The 14,595-nt window shown below is 34.6% G+C and overlaps 1 protein-coding gene across 1 annotated transcript; it reads left to right on the top strand.

Moving 5' to 3' along the window:
• The first annotated feature begins 6,601 nt into the window (after positions 1-6,601).
• Positions 6,602-13,256, top strand: LOC108772548 (kelch-like protein 10). Its single transcript, XM_018538098.1, has 9 exons — positions 6,602-6,891; positions 7,421-7,755; positions 7,995-8,326; positions 8,776-8,957; positions 9,463-9,674; positions 10,116-10,451; positions 11,556-11,678; positions 12,190-12,357; positions 12,842-13,256. The coding sequence occupies exons 1-9, from the start codon at positions 6,602-6,604 to the stop codon at positions 13,078-13,080; spliced, it is 2,217 nt and encodes a 738-aa protein (XP_018393600.1). The 3' UTR covers positions 13,081-13,256.
• The last annotated feature ends 1,339 nt before the right edge of the window (positions 13,257-14,595 follow it).

Here is a 14,595-nt window from a genome sequence, read left to right as displayed (position 1 = left end):
TGATTGGGTGCCTTCGCCCGTGCGAAATGGGACGTGCATCTCCCCGGTGCGGTCTGATCGTGCGGTCAGCGTGCGCCTCTTTGGAGTTTTCAACATCGAGTGGTCTTCTATGATATACAATAATTTCTTTTATTTAGTTTCTTACATGTATTCGGATTTCATATAACCCACAGGATTCGCAAACATTTTTTCGCTAAGATAAGAATGCTAAGATATATTGGTATACACAAATTATTATATACGCGTACTTCTCTGATCCATAAAATTAGCAATTTACTTTTCTGCTATATTTGTCTTTCAAACGAACATGTCAGTGATATAAACGCATATTGTGCGGACCGTCACGCAACTATATTGCAAACTTTATATCTTTCTGAAAATAGTAAAAGTCACTTCCTGTTGCCTTATAAACTTTTATATTCTATTTTACATTCCTCTCTAACACCATATTAAAGATTACAACAAAAAATATTACAAATTAACTTATTGTAATGTAACTTTTACAATGTAATAACTTGTTGTTACAATTAAAAAATTGTAAATTTATTATTATGTTATGTGTATCATTAATTATATTAGAATTATTAATGTTACCCTTTTTTATATTTAAAAATTTAATTGTATATTTTAATTTTTAATGCTAAATATATCTAATTCATTTATGTTCCAAAAAATGTTGAAATATAAAAATCTATTTTTATGTATATATTATAATACTGAACAGTTTATACGTATATATCTCCAATGTTATTCATTATTAATTAATTAATACCAAAACTGTAATGTTTTGATAAAATTTTAATATTAATGAAGACATTGATTTTTTTTTATCCAATTGAAAATCTAACGTGTACGTTAATTTCGTTGATGCCACTCTGATGAGAATCGAGATAGGATCTTTTCTTCCATTTATATCTTTATCCACTGCGAAATCCGGAATTTCCTGTAGATTGAAACGCGGATTGAAGCGAAAGTTGCAAATCCAATGAGATGGCCCTCGACCATGTAAAATCAATACACGCTAGAAAGTCAAACTGTTAACGTAAGCATGAAAAGAGTACGAAGAATCGGAATAGTTATTCTTTTCACCAGTAACCTAGATTACCACGGACTAGACGAAGTAAATTCGAACAGAACAGAGTGTGAAGTTTACCAAAGTACGCTAGAATTATGAACGATCTTGGTCAAGAAGTATGGAGCTCTCGCTAAACTGTACTAACGCAAACTTGTTAGCGTTCGCAATTTAAAAGGAGCAGCAAATTCTTGAATTACTTTAATAATAGTTCTCTCTCAATATTCATTTCTTTAGTATTCATAACTTGACCTACAAAGTTCCCTGTAATCCTGAAATGATTTGACTCGTTGCGAATTATGAAACTTTAATTAAAATCAATTGTCAATAAAATCAAAACTATTAATTTTTAATTTTACTGAAAAAAAAGCGCCTTGGCAGCTCAATAATTAATAATTTCGAAACATTTCGATTACTTTAGCGGGATGGTTGTTTCTTTCGATACATAAACATTTGAGAAATAAATTAAGCTTCTACTCTACTTCTTTTCTTTCCGTAGATATCCGACGAATTGGGATTGAACCTAATAATCTGATTGGGCGCCATCGACCGTATGAGGCAAAATTTGTGCGGATTTCGGTGGTGTGTAATATATCAATCTCAAGTGGAATTTAAATCCGCGTATGATAACATTTAAGTAAATCGCGCCTAAGCAATCCGTAAGAATTGAGAAAGAATTGCGAAACTCGTTTTTGTATTAAGAACTTTCGAGTTAATTCACCTTCATGATTTAGCCCGTATATACTGTTGTCAGTTACGCTGTCATTGAGCGAATTAAGATTGATACTTTCATTCTGTATCTACTTTGCATTATCCATTTTGCCAAGTGAGATATGTGTGTTATATAGTTCTCGACGAGAATTATCACGAAGACTATTTTAAGGATTAAAATATTTTTCCGTAAGCTTCACAAATGACTCTCCACGTATAACAGAATTACATATGCATAAATATTCCTTGGCGTTTTTTTTTTTTTACGAAGGTCTTATCGTTTCAAATTTTCCTCCTGCTTTTATCCTGTTTTCGTTTTTCACTGAATTACTACATTAATAAATCACGAACCGTACAACCATTAATTTTGTATACATCGTGTGAATTGTAACTGTAAACATGATGATACATTTCAAAAGTTTCAACTACAATAAACATCATAATATTGTCATTAAAATAGCATGATTTAATTTATCTTGTCAAAACAGTATTATATAATAGATACTGTTATTATTAACAAGTGAAATTCTACTAGCGTCACCACAAAATTGAATAAAACGTTGATTACCTTCGCGTAAATGAGAAACGCTTATTAAATCACAACACTACAATGTGTATTCATTGAAGTAACGTCAAGTTCAAGCTTATAAGTAGCATGACTGGCTAAAAGTATGACGCTTCTCTTCAAGAATCCCGAACGATCCATCTTAGTTCCGCATGACAAATTTTTTGGGTCCGCAAGCATGGTATGCACAAAGACGAATTTTATATATTTCCTTTTTTTCTTATATTTTGTTCACAAGTTCTTTGACAATTCGCTGCCACTCGGAATTTCTCATTTATTGGAACATTTTTCGCAAATTGAAATTGAACCTGATGATAATATTGAGTTCTATCGACCGTACAAAGTAAAATGTATCTATCCAGAGAATGCAGAAAGGAGGGGGTGGAAGATTCACGTGTACGAAATACAGAATTCAGTTCTTGAATAAATTATCAAGCCACATCAAAAATAATCATCGTCTCTCTGTGCAAAATTATCATGAACGTCACACAGATATTATTTTATTTAAGTACAATTGAATGTATAATGAAACATTTATTGAAATAAATTAACATACTTTTTTTTTTTTGACATATCAAATTTAACATTGAAAACTTTCCAAACTTTAAAAATAATTGGAGCTACTATATATTACGCAATATTTAATGAAATATTGAGAACGTTGCGTCCGCGATGTTGAATATTTCACGGCTACTCGTAAAAAAACAATTTGCAACGTTCTACCGTCGACGCGCGAAATTGACAATTTCGTTTTTATTAACTTAGCGCCGAACGATCTCGTCGCTTATTTCCATTCTCACGGGTAAACACGATTTGAAGTTTTGGCCGTTTTCGATCCCTCCATGTTCGTTAGAGAATGTGTTTGCCACACGTTTTGGACAATTGGTATAGTCACTAGTTACGTACATACGTACTCCAGTGGCAGCTTTTGTCAAAGTTTGCAACCATAAAATTGAAAAGTTACCGTCGTTGTGTCACTTCAAAATCAAAGTTATTATTATTATTCAGAATAATTACGTAATTTCTTAAAACAATCTCGATTATGCATTTTCTTTTGAGGCTGTATATTACTGGTTGTTTAAATTTAATTCATATTCAACATTAACTTTTACACTTTAAACATCACTATAAATAATATTTCGAAATGTACATCAAACGAAAATTCATATATATCTAAATATAGCAATCATACACTACGCGAGACATTTCGCTAATTTCATATATTTCTAAATATGCTAAAAGCATATATTACATTTAACGTTCTGTTGCGCGGTTTACGCGTGTTGTCTGTATAAATTGACTTCGTGGCTGATATTTCCGAGACCGCCATAGAGCAAACGCTATCCCTATTTACAATTATCGCAGGCAAAAGCATAACACCTGATAATAGTGCGTCATGCTCAATCGTGGACATGCATATATACGTGTTGGATTACGACTGCATATGCGCGTAATGCAAAATCGTGCGGGGGTGTCCGTTCTGGAATTTGCATACGTATCTCAACTGTAAATTAAGAGTGATGTATATCGGAAACTTTTACGCAAATTTCTTTATAATTGCACAGACCCGAAGTATTTAATGCTTTCGTGTTATTCAATATTCGTGTGTGTGGGAGGTATCACTACTAACCACGCAGGTTAATTTTTATTAGCGAACTCATTCATGCGCTGCGGAGCTTGATTAACGTCGACGTTAGCTCTCATGTGAGAAAGAGTAATTGGAAATACAGGAAATCCAAGCAACTCTCTGTGCGGAGTTTACATTGCCGAGTGGAAATTGTGATGAAACAAACTCACTGAATACTTCAGTTACAAAGCAATCATACACTACGCGAGACATTTTGCTAATTTCTTGCACCTACTATACACGTTATTGTATCTATAGAATCTATGTGTATTCTATGTGTATTCTGCATATAAACGGTGGAAATTTGTACACGTAAACATTTGTGCGATGTAGGAAATAGAATTTATGGACTTGTATGAGCGTAACAGAAGTTCTATGTAAAGAGGTACTCAGGACTGAAGAAGGAAGAAAAACAGAAGAACAATTGCGGAAAAGAAAAAAGAATTTAAGAACAGAGAAGGAAGAAAAGACAACGAGAAAAATGAAACGTCGTATAAAAGAAATTAAGGTTCATCAACTGTACCATTTGCAAGTCGTAAAGGGCATTACGCTTTTATGTATAATCTTTTTAACAAGCAGATTTTGGCAAATTATTACTAAGTTTTAAACGAAGATGAATAAGGAGGAGAGAGAGAGAGAGAGAGAGAGAGAGAGAGAGAGAAAATACAAAATAATTATAATCGATGTTATGTAAAGAGTGAAGGGTAAATTAAAGAAAATTGCGGTCGTAACAGAAAAAGAGAACGGGGAGCTTTCTTAAGTATTCCTGTGAGATTCCATAAATGTGAACTACCCCAGTCGTATATATATTTATTTAATGCCGAGACAATATTCTCCCCGGTGTGTAAATTGTTTTATCAACGAGTGCAACGCTCGCTTAGAGACATACAGAAATTTAACCGTGGAAATAAGAAAGATGAAAAATTGTTAACAGTTCCCGGGATTATTGTATTACCGATTTAATTTGAGGAAAGGTCGTGGGAAAGGACACTTAGAAGTGCGAGTAAAATTATTTTCCGGATGGTATAAAAAATGTGCTTTGCGGAGTTACGTTGAAAAAAGCTTTCTGAAAAGATAAAAAAAGTGACATTGTTATCCTCGGTGAGAGCACGTGGCAATTAATTTTCTGCTCAAAGTCAATTGATAGAAATAATAAATAGATGATTAAATAATATTTCACATAGATAAATATTCTATAATTATAGACTTTATTTTAATGTCTCTCAAATAATTAATATAATAGAAGATAAGCTTTAATTATGTAATGTAAAAAGCTTTTAAGTTTACATAAATACAATTAAAAGCTATTTGGTAAATTATATATAATCTAATTCACACACACACACACACAGCTCTCTCTCTCTCTCTCTCTTTCCCGCAATAGTTCTATATTTAACCATAAATATTTTATTAAACGCATACTTGTACTGTGTGCAGTGAGTAACCACAAATATCTTGTTAAACGCATATGAGGTTGCACGTTTCGTAGTAATATATGTACGAGTATTTTAATCTCAAATTGTGAGCGCTTCCTTTTTAATCGTTTTTTTCGTTTTCGCTTTGTACCTTTATCCTTTATAGAGGCGCATTATCAACCGAGTTGGCGCTCCAAAGAACTTCCTTTTTAGAGTGGCATTGAAAATCTACTTGAAACTTTCTACCTGTAAAACCGATAATTTTTTATTAAATCTTTTTGCCAAACCAAAAATATATATGTTGTATATATTATATCATATCACTGAATACGGCTTTTATATTTCAAGCAGTTCATTTCTAGATTACTAAATTTTTGTATTTTTGCAGCAAGACCGTAAATGGGTTAGAAACGTTTTATCTGCGAGGAAAGATATTACGCGAACTTAAGAGAGAGGCGTGATAAAGCGCTTTATATGCTCCGCAACAAAATTCTAATAAAATAGTTCGGCGAGATGTCTGCACAAACGAAAGACGCCCGCACGTGTCTTATAAAATAAATTCTAGTTGAATTTTTGCATTCTGTTAAACGTAAGCTTGTATATGCAAATAACCTATCGCAGATCGCGATATGATTAATGAGAGAAAAATAGAAAACAATTTTGCATTAAAAAATGCTGTATATAAGCTTACAACGTACGCGATCGTTAAGGATAATTTTATATATTCTCTCATTTTTAAGTGAAGATAAGATAATTACAACAAAATTCTAATAAAATAGTTCGGCGAGATGTCTGCACAAATCGAAAACGCCCGCACGTGTCTTATAAAATAAATTCTAGTTGAATTTTTGCATTCTGTTAAACGTAAGCTTGTATATGCAAATAACCTATCGCAGATCGCGATATGATTAATGAAAGAAAAATAGAAAACAATTTTGCATAAAAAAATGCTGTATAAAAAAAGTTTACAACGTACGCGATCGTTAAGAATAATTTTATTATATTCTCTCATTTTCGAAAAGATAAGACAATTAGATATATTATGCGATTACATTAAAAAATAATTCGCTTATTCGCTAATGATAAATGCGACGAGTATGAATTCAATGCAATTTTCTCGAGAGATCGAGAGCTAGAAGGACACATACAAATAAATTGACACGTACAAACAGATTGGCTCGAAGTTGGCCAATTTTTGGCCTTCGTCTGTCATGGCCGCGCGTCTCGGCGCTATCGGGACTCGCGTCTGCGAAGAGAACGAATACGAGAACTGCTGGCAGCTCAGCGGAAGCGGTGAAGCGGAAGAGGCAATAGGAAGCTCGGGGCCACGCGCATCGACCTACTCGCGACATCGGGCGCACGTGGACTACGCCATCACTGCCGGCATTAGCAGGCTCCTCAAGCAGTCCAGGCGAAAGCAGTCGGCGAGAATTAGGAAATGCATGTGTCTACCGTCCAATTACGCTCTCGTGGAGTTCCCCGTGGTCTGGTCCGAGCTCAGGTCGGTAATCAGGGGCGCCATTGTAATTAAGACACTCCTTCCTCCAACCGCAGCGCGGATTATTAACTTTCTCTCTTGGGACAATGCGTGGTTTCCAGATAGAATCGCAAATTTACGAGATGTTTGCTAGCTTTTAGGAAATTAGCCAATTTTCGCAATTGGTACAACGACTGTCCTACATAAGAAGCGCGATTCCGAGAGTATTTTTCGTACTCTCTCGCAAAAGTATGTATTAAAGAATAAAAATTAATTATCTTATTTCATAAATTAGTTACATGTTATCACAATTTCCTACGACATAAGAAACACTAGGCTGAAATTAGCTTTGGTATGCTAGAAATCCATGATTCGTAGAATAATTTATTCAAGTGATATATATGTATATATTACATAGCTTCAGTTCAATCAAGTACTGTAACTTTTATATCTATTACGCTCATTCATTTGCACGTTTAAACCTTTGTAATAAATGGTTAATTATAAAATACGTGCAACGTTCTCAGAATTGTGACGAGTCTATCGGCTTCAGGGCTAACCAGCAGCTGTGTGACGGCGTCATAAGATGCACGGAGGATCAAGTCTTCCCAGTCCATCGCGCTATATTATCCGCGGTGAGCCCCTATTTCAAGGCCCTTTTCACCAACAGCCTGAAAGGCGGCAAAACCGAAACCACAGAAGTTGTTATTTCCGTCCCCGGTGAAATCTTCAGCCTGATTCTCGACTACGCCTACACGGGCACCTGCAACGTAAACGCCGATAATGTCGAACAATTATTGCCGCTAGCCGATCAGTTCGAGGTACTAGGAATTATCCAGCTCTGTTGTCAATTTTTGTTGCAGGAGCTACGACCGGAAAACTGTTTAGGTACGTATAAAGCAAAAATATATATATATATAAAATATAACAATATATATAAAATATACAAGAATATAATTAATCGCGAGACAACAGTATAACATAACTTTAGTTTGACCCCGTTAGCGAAAGATAACAGTACGAAAGTTAAAATTGCTCGTACCATCAAACTTTGATGTTGATTCTCGATTTTCCAGACGAACAATTCGTGACATTTATGTTAGAAACAACTTCGACTGTTATTACAGGTATTTTCAAATTTGCACGACACTACTTCTGCCACGATCTTGAGAAACAGGGACGAAAGTACATACGTCACCACTTTAAGCGAATATTGCAGGAGAGCGCGGAGTTCAAGGATCTTCTTTCCGACGAATTGGAAGCAATATTGCGCGATGACGAGCTCAATGTTAAAAACGAAGAAATCGTGTTCGACGCTGTCAAGACATGGGTCGAAGCCAGAGTCGAGGAGAGACGGGTTTATTTACCGAGGTTGCTGGAATGTATACGTTATGGTCTCATGAGTCATAAGTATTTCATTAATAACATCGTCAACTGGAAGCTCGTCGAGAAGGATGAAGTAAGTTCATACCTTCATCATTGCTCGTACCTTGTTTTGCTGTATTTTGAATGAAATATAATAGAGCTGGTCGTAGTGTAGATACATAGTTTCTTCGTGTAATTACTTTCTAACAAGATATAGCATTATATATAAAGTAAATTAATTCATTACTCACTCAATTCTCTATGTAACAGGTATTTCTATTTTACTTGAAAAGAGAATATTGGAGTATTAAAATACACACATCACAAATTACTATACGTAATATTTTTATAAAAAATACAATCTTATTTATATTTTAAGTATAATATAGATTTTAATTTTTATCGTAATATAAAAATAAAAATTTAAATTTAAATAATAATTTTTATATTTTTAAGTTTTATATATTACACTTTCCTTTTGGTTTTCAATTTTGTATGCTATACAATCTTTTAGTCACGTTAAATCTGTTCAAATTTTCGAAGGCGTGCCAACAAATACTATTCCCTGTAAACGCGTATCTAACCGAGCAAGAGTTGAAACAAAACGGAGAAATCGATTTAAAAAATCCTATTGCGAGACCTCGTGTTCCATACGAAATTCTCTTCGCGATTGGCGGATGGAGTGCTGGTTCGCCCACCAGCTTTGTAGAAACTTACGACACAAGGTGCGCCAAGCTCTTACAAAGTAATATCGCATAACCGGAATTTCCATAGAAATCGAAATTTGTGAGGTTCCAAAAATAACAACACTGCATACATACTGGATTTCAAATAAAAATAAATATACATTTCCTTTAAACAATGGCATATATGTATATTTTTCTAGCTCACTTGAAGTCGATTCTTCATACAAAAAATATTTGTCTCACTTTTTAAATATTGTAAATTTTTCTGGTGTTTATATAACTTAATTTTTATACTATTTATTTTTAGTCTGTATTAAACTTAGCTATATCTTGAAATTTTACGAGTTAGTAAAAAAATATCATTAAAAAGAAGATTAGCTTCGTTGAGACAGTATATAAGATCCTATAAAAAAGTAACATACTAACGCAATTTTAACATCATAGAAGGAATATTAACCTTTGCGCAAGCATCGTTTTAGAACATCGCGTATGCTAAGTAGAAACGCCTTAACAGTCTTGTAACTTACCCAAATATGACCTTTAGAGCTGACAGATGGTTTCTATCAGTTAACACGGATGTAACGCCGAGGGCTTATCATGGACTATGTGTCCTGAACAATCTTATCTACATGATCGGTGGATTTGATGGTAACGAACACTTTAACACGGTACGATGTTTCGATCCAACAACAAAAACTTGGCGAGAACGAGCCTGCATGTATCATGCTAGGTGTTACGTCAGCGTTTGCACACACGGTAGGTTTTCTACAGGATAAGAGAAGAAGAAAGGCCTTTCTTCAAATATAATTTTCTGATTCTTAACTTTTATTAATATTAAATAGTATATATCTTGATGTTAATTAAATAAAATTCGAAGCTCAAAATTATCTTCACTACCACCTGTTTCGTAATGTTACAAAAATTTATTAAGTACCATTAAATTAGATTTTGCTGTCGCCGGAACAATGATAGGTTTCCTTTAAAATATTGTGAAGAGAGAGCATTGTTCAAATGAATAAATGATAAGATAATAATATGCATTAATGCATGCAAAAAGTAAGATGTTCTTTCCCTTCACACCATTATTAATGTTAAAACAAATCCTTCTATTTTTCAGTAAAGACCATTTGTCTCACCTTTCCTTTATATTATATTTTCATTGTCTACTTATTGTGCATTGTTCTGATATCGCTCAAGGTGGCAAGATTTATGCTCTCGGCGGATACAATGGTCGCACAAGAATGAGCTCTGGCGAACGGTACGAGCCACAGAGGAATCAATGGGAGATGATACCGTCCATGCATCGGCAACGATCGGACGCGAGCGCTGCCGCCCTGAATGATAAGATCTATATTGTTGGCGGTTTCAACGGCCAGGAAGTCCTCGACTCGGCGGAGGTCTTCGACGTAGAGACTAATCAATGGACCAATATCGATTCAATGATCAGCCCACGATCCGGTGTTTCCTTGGTCGCCTTCCGTGATAGCCTTTACGCTCTTGGTGGATTCAGCGGAGTTGCCAGGCTAAGTTCCGGTTAGTTCCGATTGTTACAATTTTGATGCATGAACTTTTAATAGTCTCTCTAAAGTTATGGTCTTGCGTATTAAAATTAAAAAACGTCTAAAGGTAGAGTTAACACACTAAAACGTTGCAATTTCTAGGATTACAGCCTGCAGAGACAAATTTTGAACAGAGTGTGCTATCAATTTTCGATGGCAGGAAAGCAATAAATTTTACACTGAGGCTTTTAATATCTGACAATGTCGGCAAACTGCCGCCAGAAATATAGGACAAAGCTTCCTGACATGCTTTGTCAGCGAATTGGCGACAGAAACCAAGCTGAATTTACAGCTCTTGCTCTGGTTCTGTTACCAGACTGCAATCGGATTTTCCAGGTGCTTAGATTCTACTTGGTTTCTGGCACTAATCTGTTGACATGTCAGTAGACTCTGTCGACAAATCTTGAGCTTAATATGAACATAGATTATTATAGGATCAACAGTGGAAATCTGATCAAATTTGGTGTCTGTCAATAAACTGTTCAGAATTTTGCTATCTATATTTCGGTTATCTCTTGCTATTAAAATTTATTCAACAATTGCAAACCGCGATCAAAAAGTATTTCCATTATTTTAAGATATAATTAAAGAAAGAAATATTTTATTCAAGAAAACAATCAAACCGTAAAAGGCCCTGCAACATTTTAATAAAATACTTATTAAAGGAAGGGGTCCACTAAAAAAACAGTCAATTTTTAATGTCTTTGTATAAATAGATTTTAGATGGTAAACGTCTAATTATTATTCCATACGTAAGGTATGTTGTGACGTCGTGTACGTATAATAATAATAATTAATTAGTCAAAAAAGGTTTTACATACTTCTTTGTTCTGTATGCTTGTCGAATTTAGTTTAATACTGAAATGTTTGCGCAGACAATGACGATTTCGTTCAATTATAACAATAGTTAGTTGCGTAATATTATTCTCGAATTGCATGTCCGCGCGTACATGACGTATAGTCTCTTTGATATCTGCAAATGTATAGCTATGTGTTAAATATTTTCCATACTTTTGATGTGACAGGTTACGTATTAAAGAGTAGCATCATTCTGGAAAAACAAACATTTATTTTTCAGGAGAACGTTACACTCCAAATCACTCGGACCAATGGCACGAAATCTCGGAGATGTTTAGCCCACGCAGCAATTTTGCCACGGTGATTCTCGACGATATGATTTTCGTCATCGGCGGTTACAATGGTATTCTAAAAAAAAAAAACTATTTCAATTCTTTATTCTTTTGATTTATTATAAACTCGGACACATAATTTCGAAAAAAATTTACCTATGTATGTCTTCTCGTAACGTTCTTTTCGCCACAATAAGAGATACAGTTCGGTAAAAATGAGAATGTTAATTTATCCGCTTTTGAGGCGTTTATGGGTATTTCCTTCAAAGATATCAGAAGGTGATATTCATATTTAATCAGTGCGCTCCGCAATCAAGATTGACGAAACGTTAGCAATGAATGAAGACACAGTGAAAACCCGCAAACCTCCTGATATCTTTGTTAATTTATGTATTTAGAAATATTGGGAGAGTCTTTAGTAATTTTATATTCTTGTCATAACTGGAATGTCTGTACAATGACAACGTGTAAAATATAATATTGAAAGGACCAAAAATTACACGTTGTCATAAAGAGCGATTTTCACTTTCTTATAAAATATAAGCGGCTTATGATTATAAAGAAATGACGTTATCATAATAGGATCCAGTACAATCGCGCACGTCGAGTGCTACGATGCGGATTACAATGAATGGTACGACGCATCCCCTATGAATCTTAGTCGCAGTGCACTCAGTGCCTGTGTGATAGCGGGTTTAGCGAACGCGCGAGAGTACTCCTATCTGGGCAAAGCGCGAGATCTCGGCCAAGGTCAGTGTAATATCCGACTCAGCTGCCTTTGTCGCGAACCTTTCAAAAGAGATGATTAAACCTTCAACTACATGCTCTACGCCTCCATGCATATTTACGATACGCGTAAATAGACATGTGTGCACGGCAAGTTTGCATCTCATAATCGATCCTCTCACCGTCAGAAATTCTCTGTATTTTGGTTGTAATAAGAGACGTTACACACACAACTATCGGCGAAATTCACACAATTACTGTAAAAGCGTTATTGGCGAAGAGCCAGCGTTCGAATTCACCGTGGATTACCAAAAGTATTCCACGCGCGTTCAAACAGATTTGAAACAGAATCAAATTCACTCGCTACAATAATATTCGAAACATGCAGAGTATGCGAATTATTTATTCCGAAATTTGTTTGTCGAGAGGCATGTTTATCGCGAACTTTTCACTCTTTCAATCGTAACCAGAATTGTGATGATTAAATATGTCGATGTGACTTTTCCAGGCCAGGCGACATCGAAGAATCAGGAAAAGTCCGATCAATCTGGCGAAGGTTCCACCGGGACTAACGTCATAATTTCAGCACAGGACGACGAGCAGATGGATATAAGCGAGTCGATGCCCGTTGTTGGTCCTACCGACGGTATGGCTGATGGTATCGGAAATTTCTATGAAGAGGAAAACGGCAACGATGAAAAAGAGATGCAAAGCGAGCTGTTGTACGTTGTAAACGAGCTCGACTAAGCATCGTTAAAAATTGAAGCGTCAGTTGGCACGATGTTGTCGTCATACCGTCAAGATATCACAAATTTCTGAACGTCGTTAAAAATAATATTCTATGCAACACGCATGCACGCACGCACGCATTTGATCGAGTAGACATTTTTGCAACTAACAATATAAGATTTGTAATAAATTAATGCCACTATTATTATTCAAATTTTTAAAAAGATACATGAAATTTCATCGATACATTTTTAATCATTGCTGATTATTAAGAATATTAGAAAATAGATAATTGTTTATTCGACAAAATAGACAGAATATTATTTTCTAATAGCATTTACAATTTTTAAAAAGATACTGTATTATGCCAACTGACTTTTCAATTGTCCAAAGTTGCACAAAGAAAAAGTAAAGAGAAGCGTATAGAAAGAAAATATATCCTAGGAAGAACGAATTCTTATAGATACTATTCGTGGAAAAAGGTGAATTTAATTGTTACATCGTTTGAGAATTAGCCTAAATGAGCTTCTTAAATTGTACAATGAAATTCAATTTGCCGAGGAAAAGACAAGCAAACTGGGTTAGCAGAAGGGGGAGCGAAAAAATGAGAAGCTTGAAGTTGAAAGTGTTACCCATTAGCAAGTTTTTGTAAGTCGTTTTCGCGTTTCTTGCAAATTAGCCGTAACACGAAAATTTTAATCGACGCGAATTAACATGTGACTTCACGTGGAAGGGTGATTTTGCGCGTCTCCGAATTTTAATCATTATTTTGTAAAAGATATTTTTTCACGTTGTTTTTTTTATAAATCTACTTTCGATTCATAGGCACGCGTAACAACAATTATACATGTGATCAAACCTAACGCGATATATTCGCATAGAGAGACACTTTTAGTCTTTGTAATAAATTAGTGGAATTTTATTTAACGCGCGATATGTCCTCTGCGAACGAGTATTTACATTCTCTCGGACTACGAGAAATGCCACAGAGCGTGACATTTCGCCACTCGCGGAGCAATGTTGTTATTTTTTATGAATACGTTTTCCGTCTTTACTCGCATTGTATCTCGATATTGCGATTTCCGTTCGAGATTCGCATGTATCGCACAATTTGTTATTTTAAGTCAATTAAATTGATCTCTTTAAGCCAAATAATGTTCCTTTATTGTTGATTTCATAATTGCACATTTTGCGTATATATTAAATATTCCTGACTGAATATTCTGGCAAAATATCCTGTGGGTTATTCTCGATTGAGGATATCGATTACGATTATCAGGTAAGGTAAATACACATTCGTTAATGAATAATAATAATAATATATGATGTGTGGCTTGAGATTTTTTATTAATCTATTTTTCATTTTATATATACGTAGATTTATTCATTTTTTGTATACTCATATGTTATGTATAGTGTATACATTGTTACTTCTTCATTGGTGTTTCTCTTTTAAAGACAATAATGGCTGTGGTCAAAATCTCGTTACAAATGCTTTGAAGCGTTTGATTGACCAATCAGAAGAAAGAATTT

This window comes from Cyphomyrmex costatus, unplaced genomic scaffold (genome assembly GCF_001594065.2).
Source record: "Cyphomyrmex costatus isolate MS0001 unplaced genomic scaffold, Ccosl1.0 scaffold192, whole genome shotgun sequence".
Taxonomy (NCBI): Eukaryota; Metazoa; Arthropoda; class Insecta; order Hymenoptera; family Formicidae; genus Cyphomyrmex; species Cyphomyrmex costatus.
This window is presented reverse-complemented; position numbering and strand designations above follow the sequence as displayed.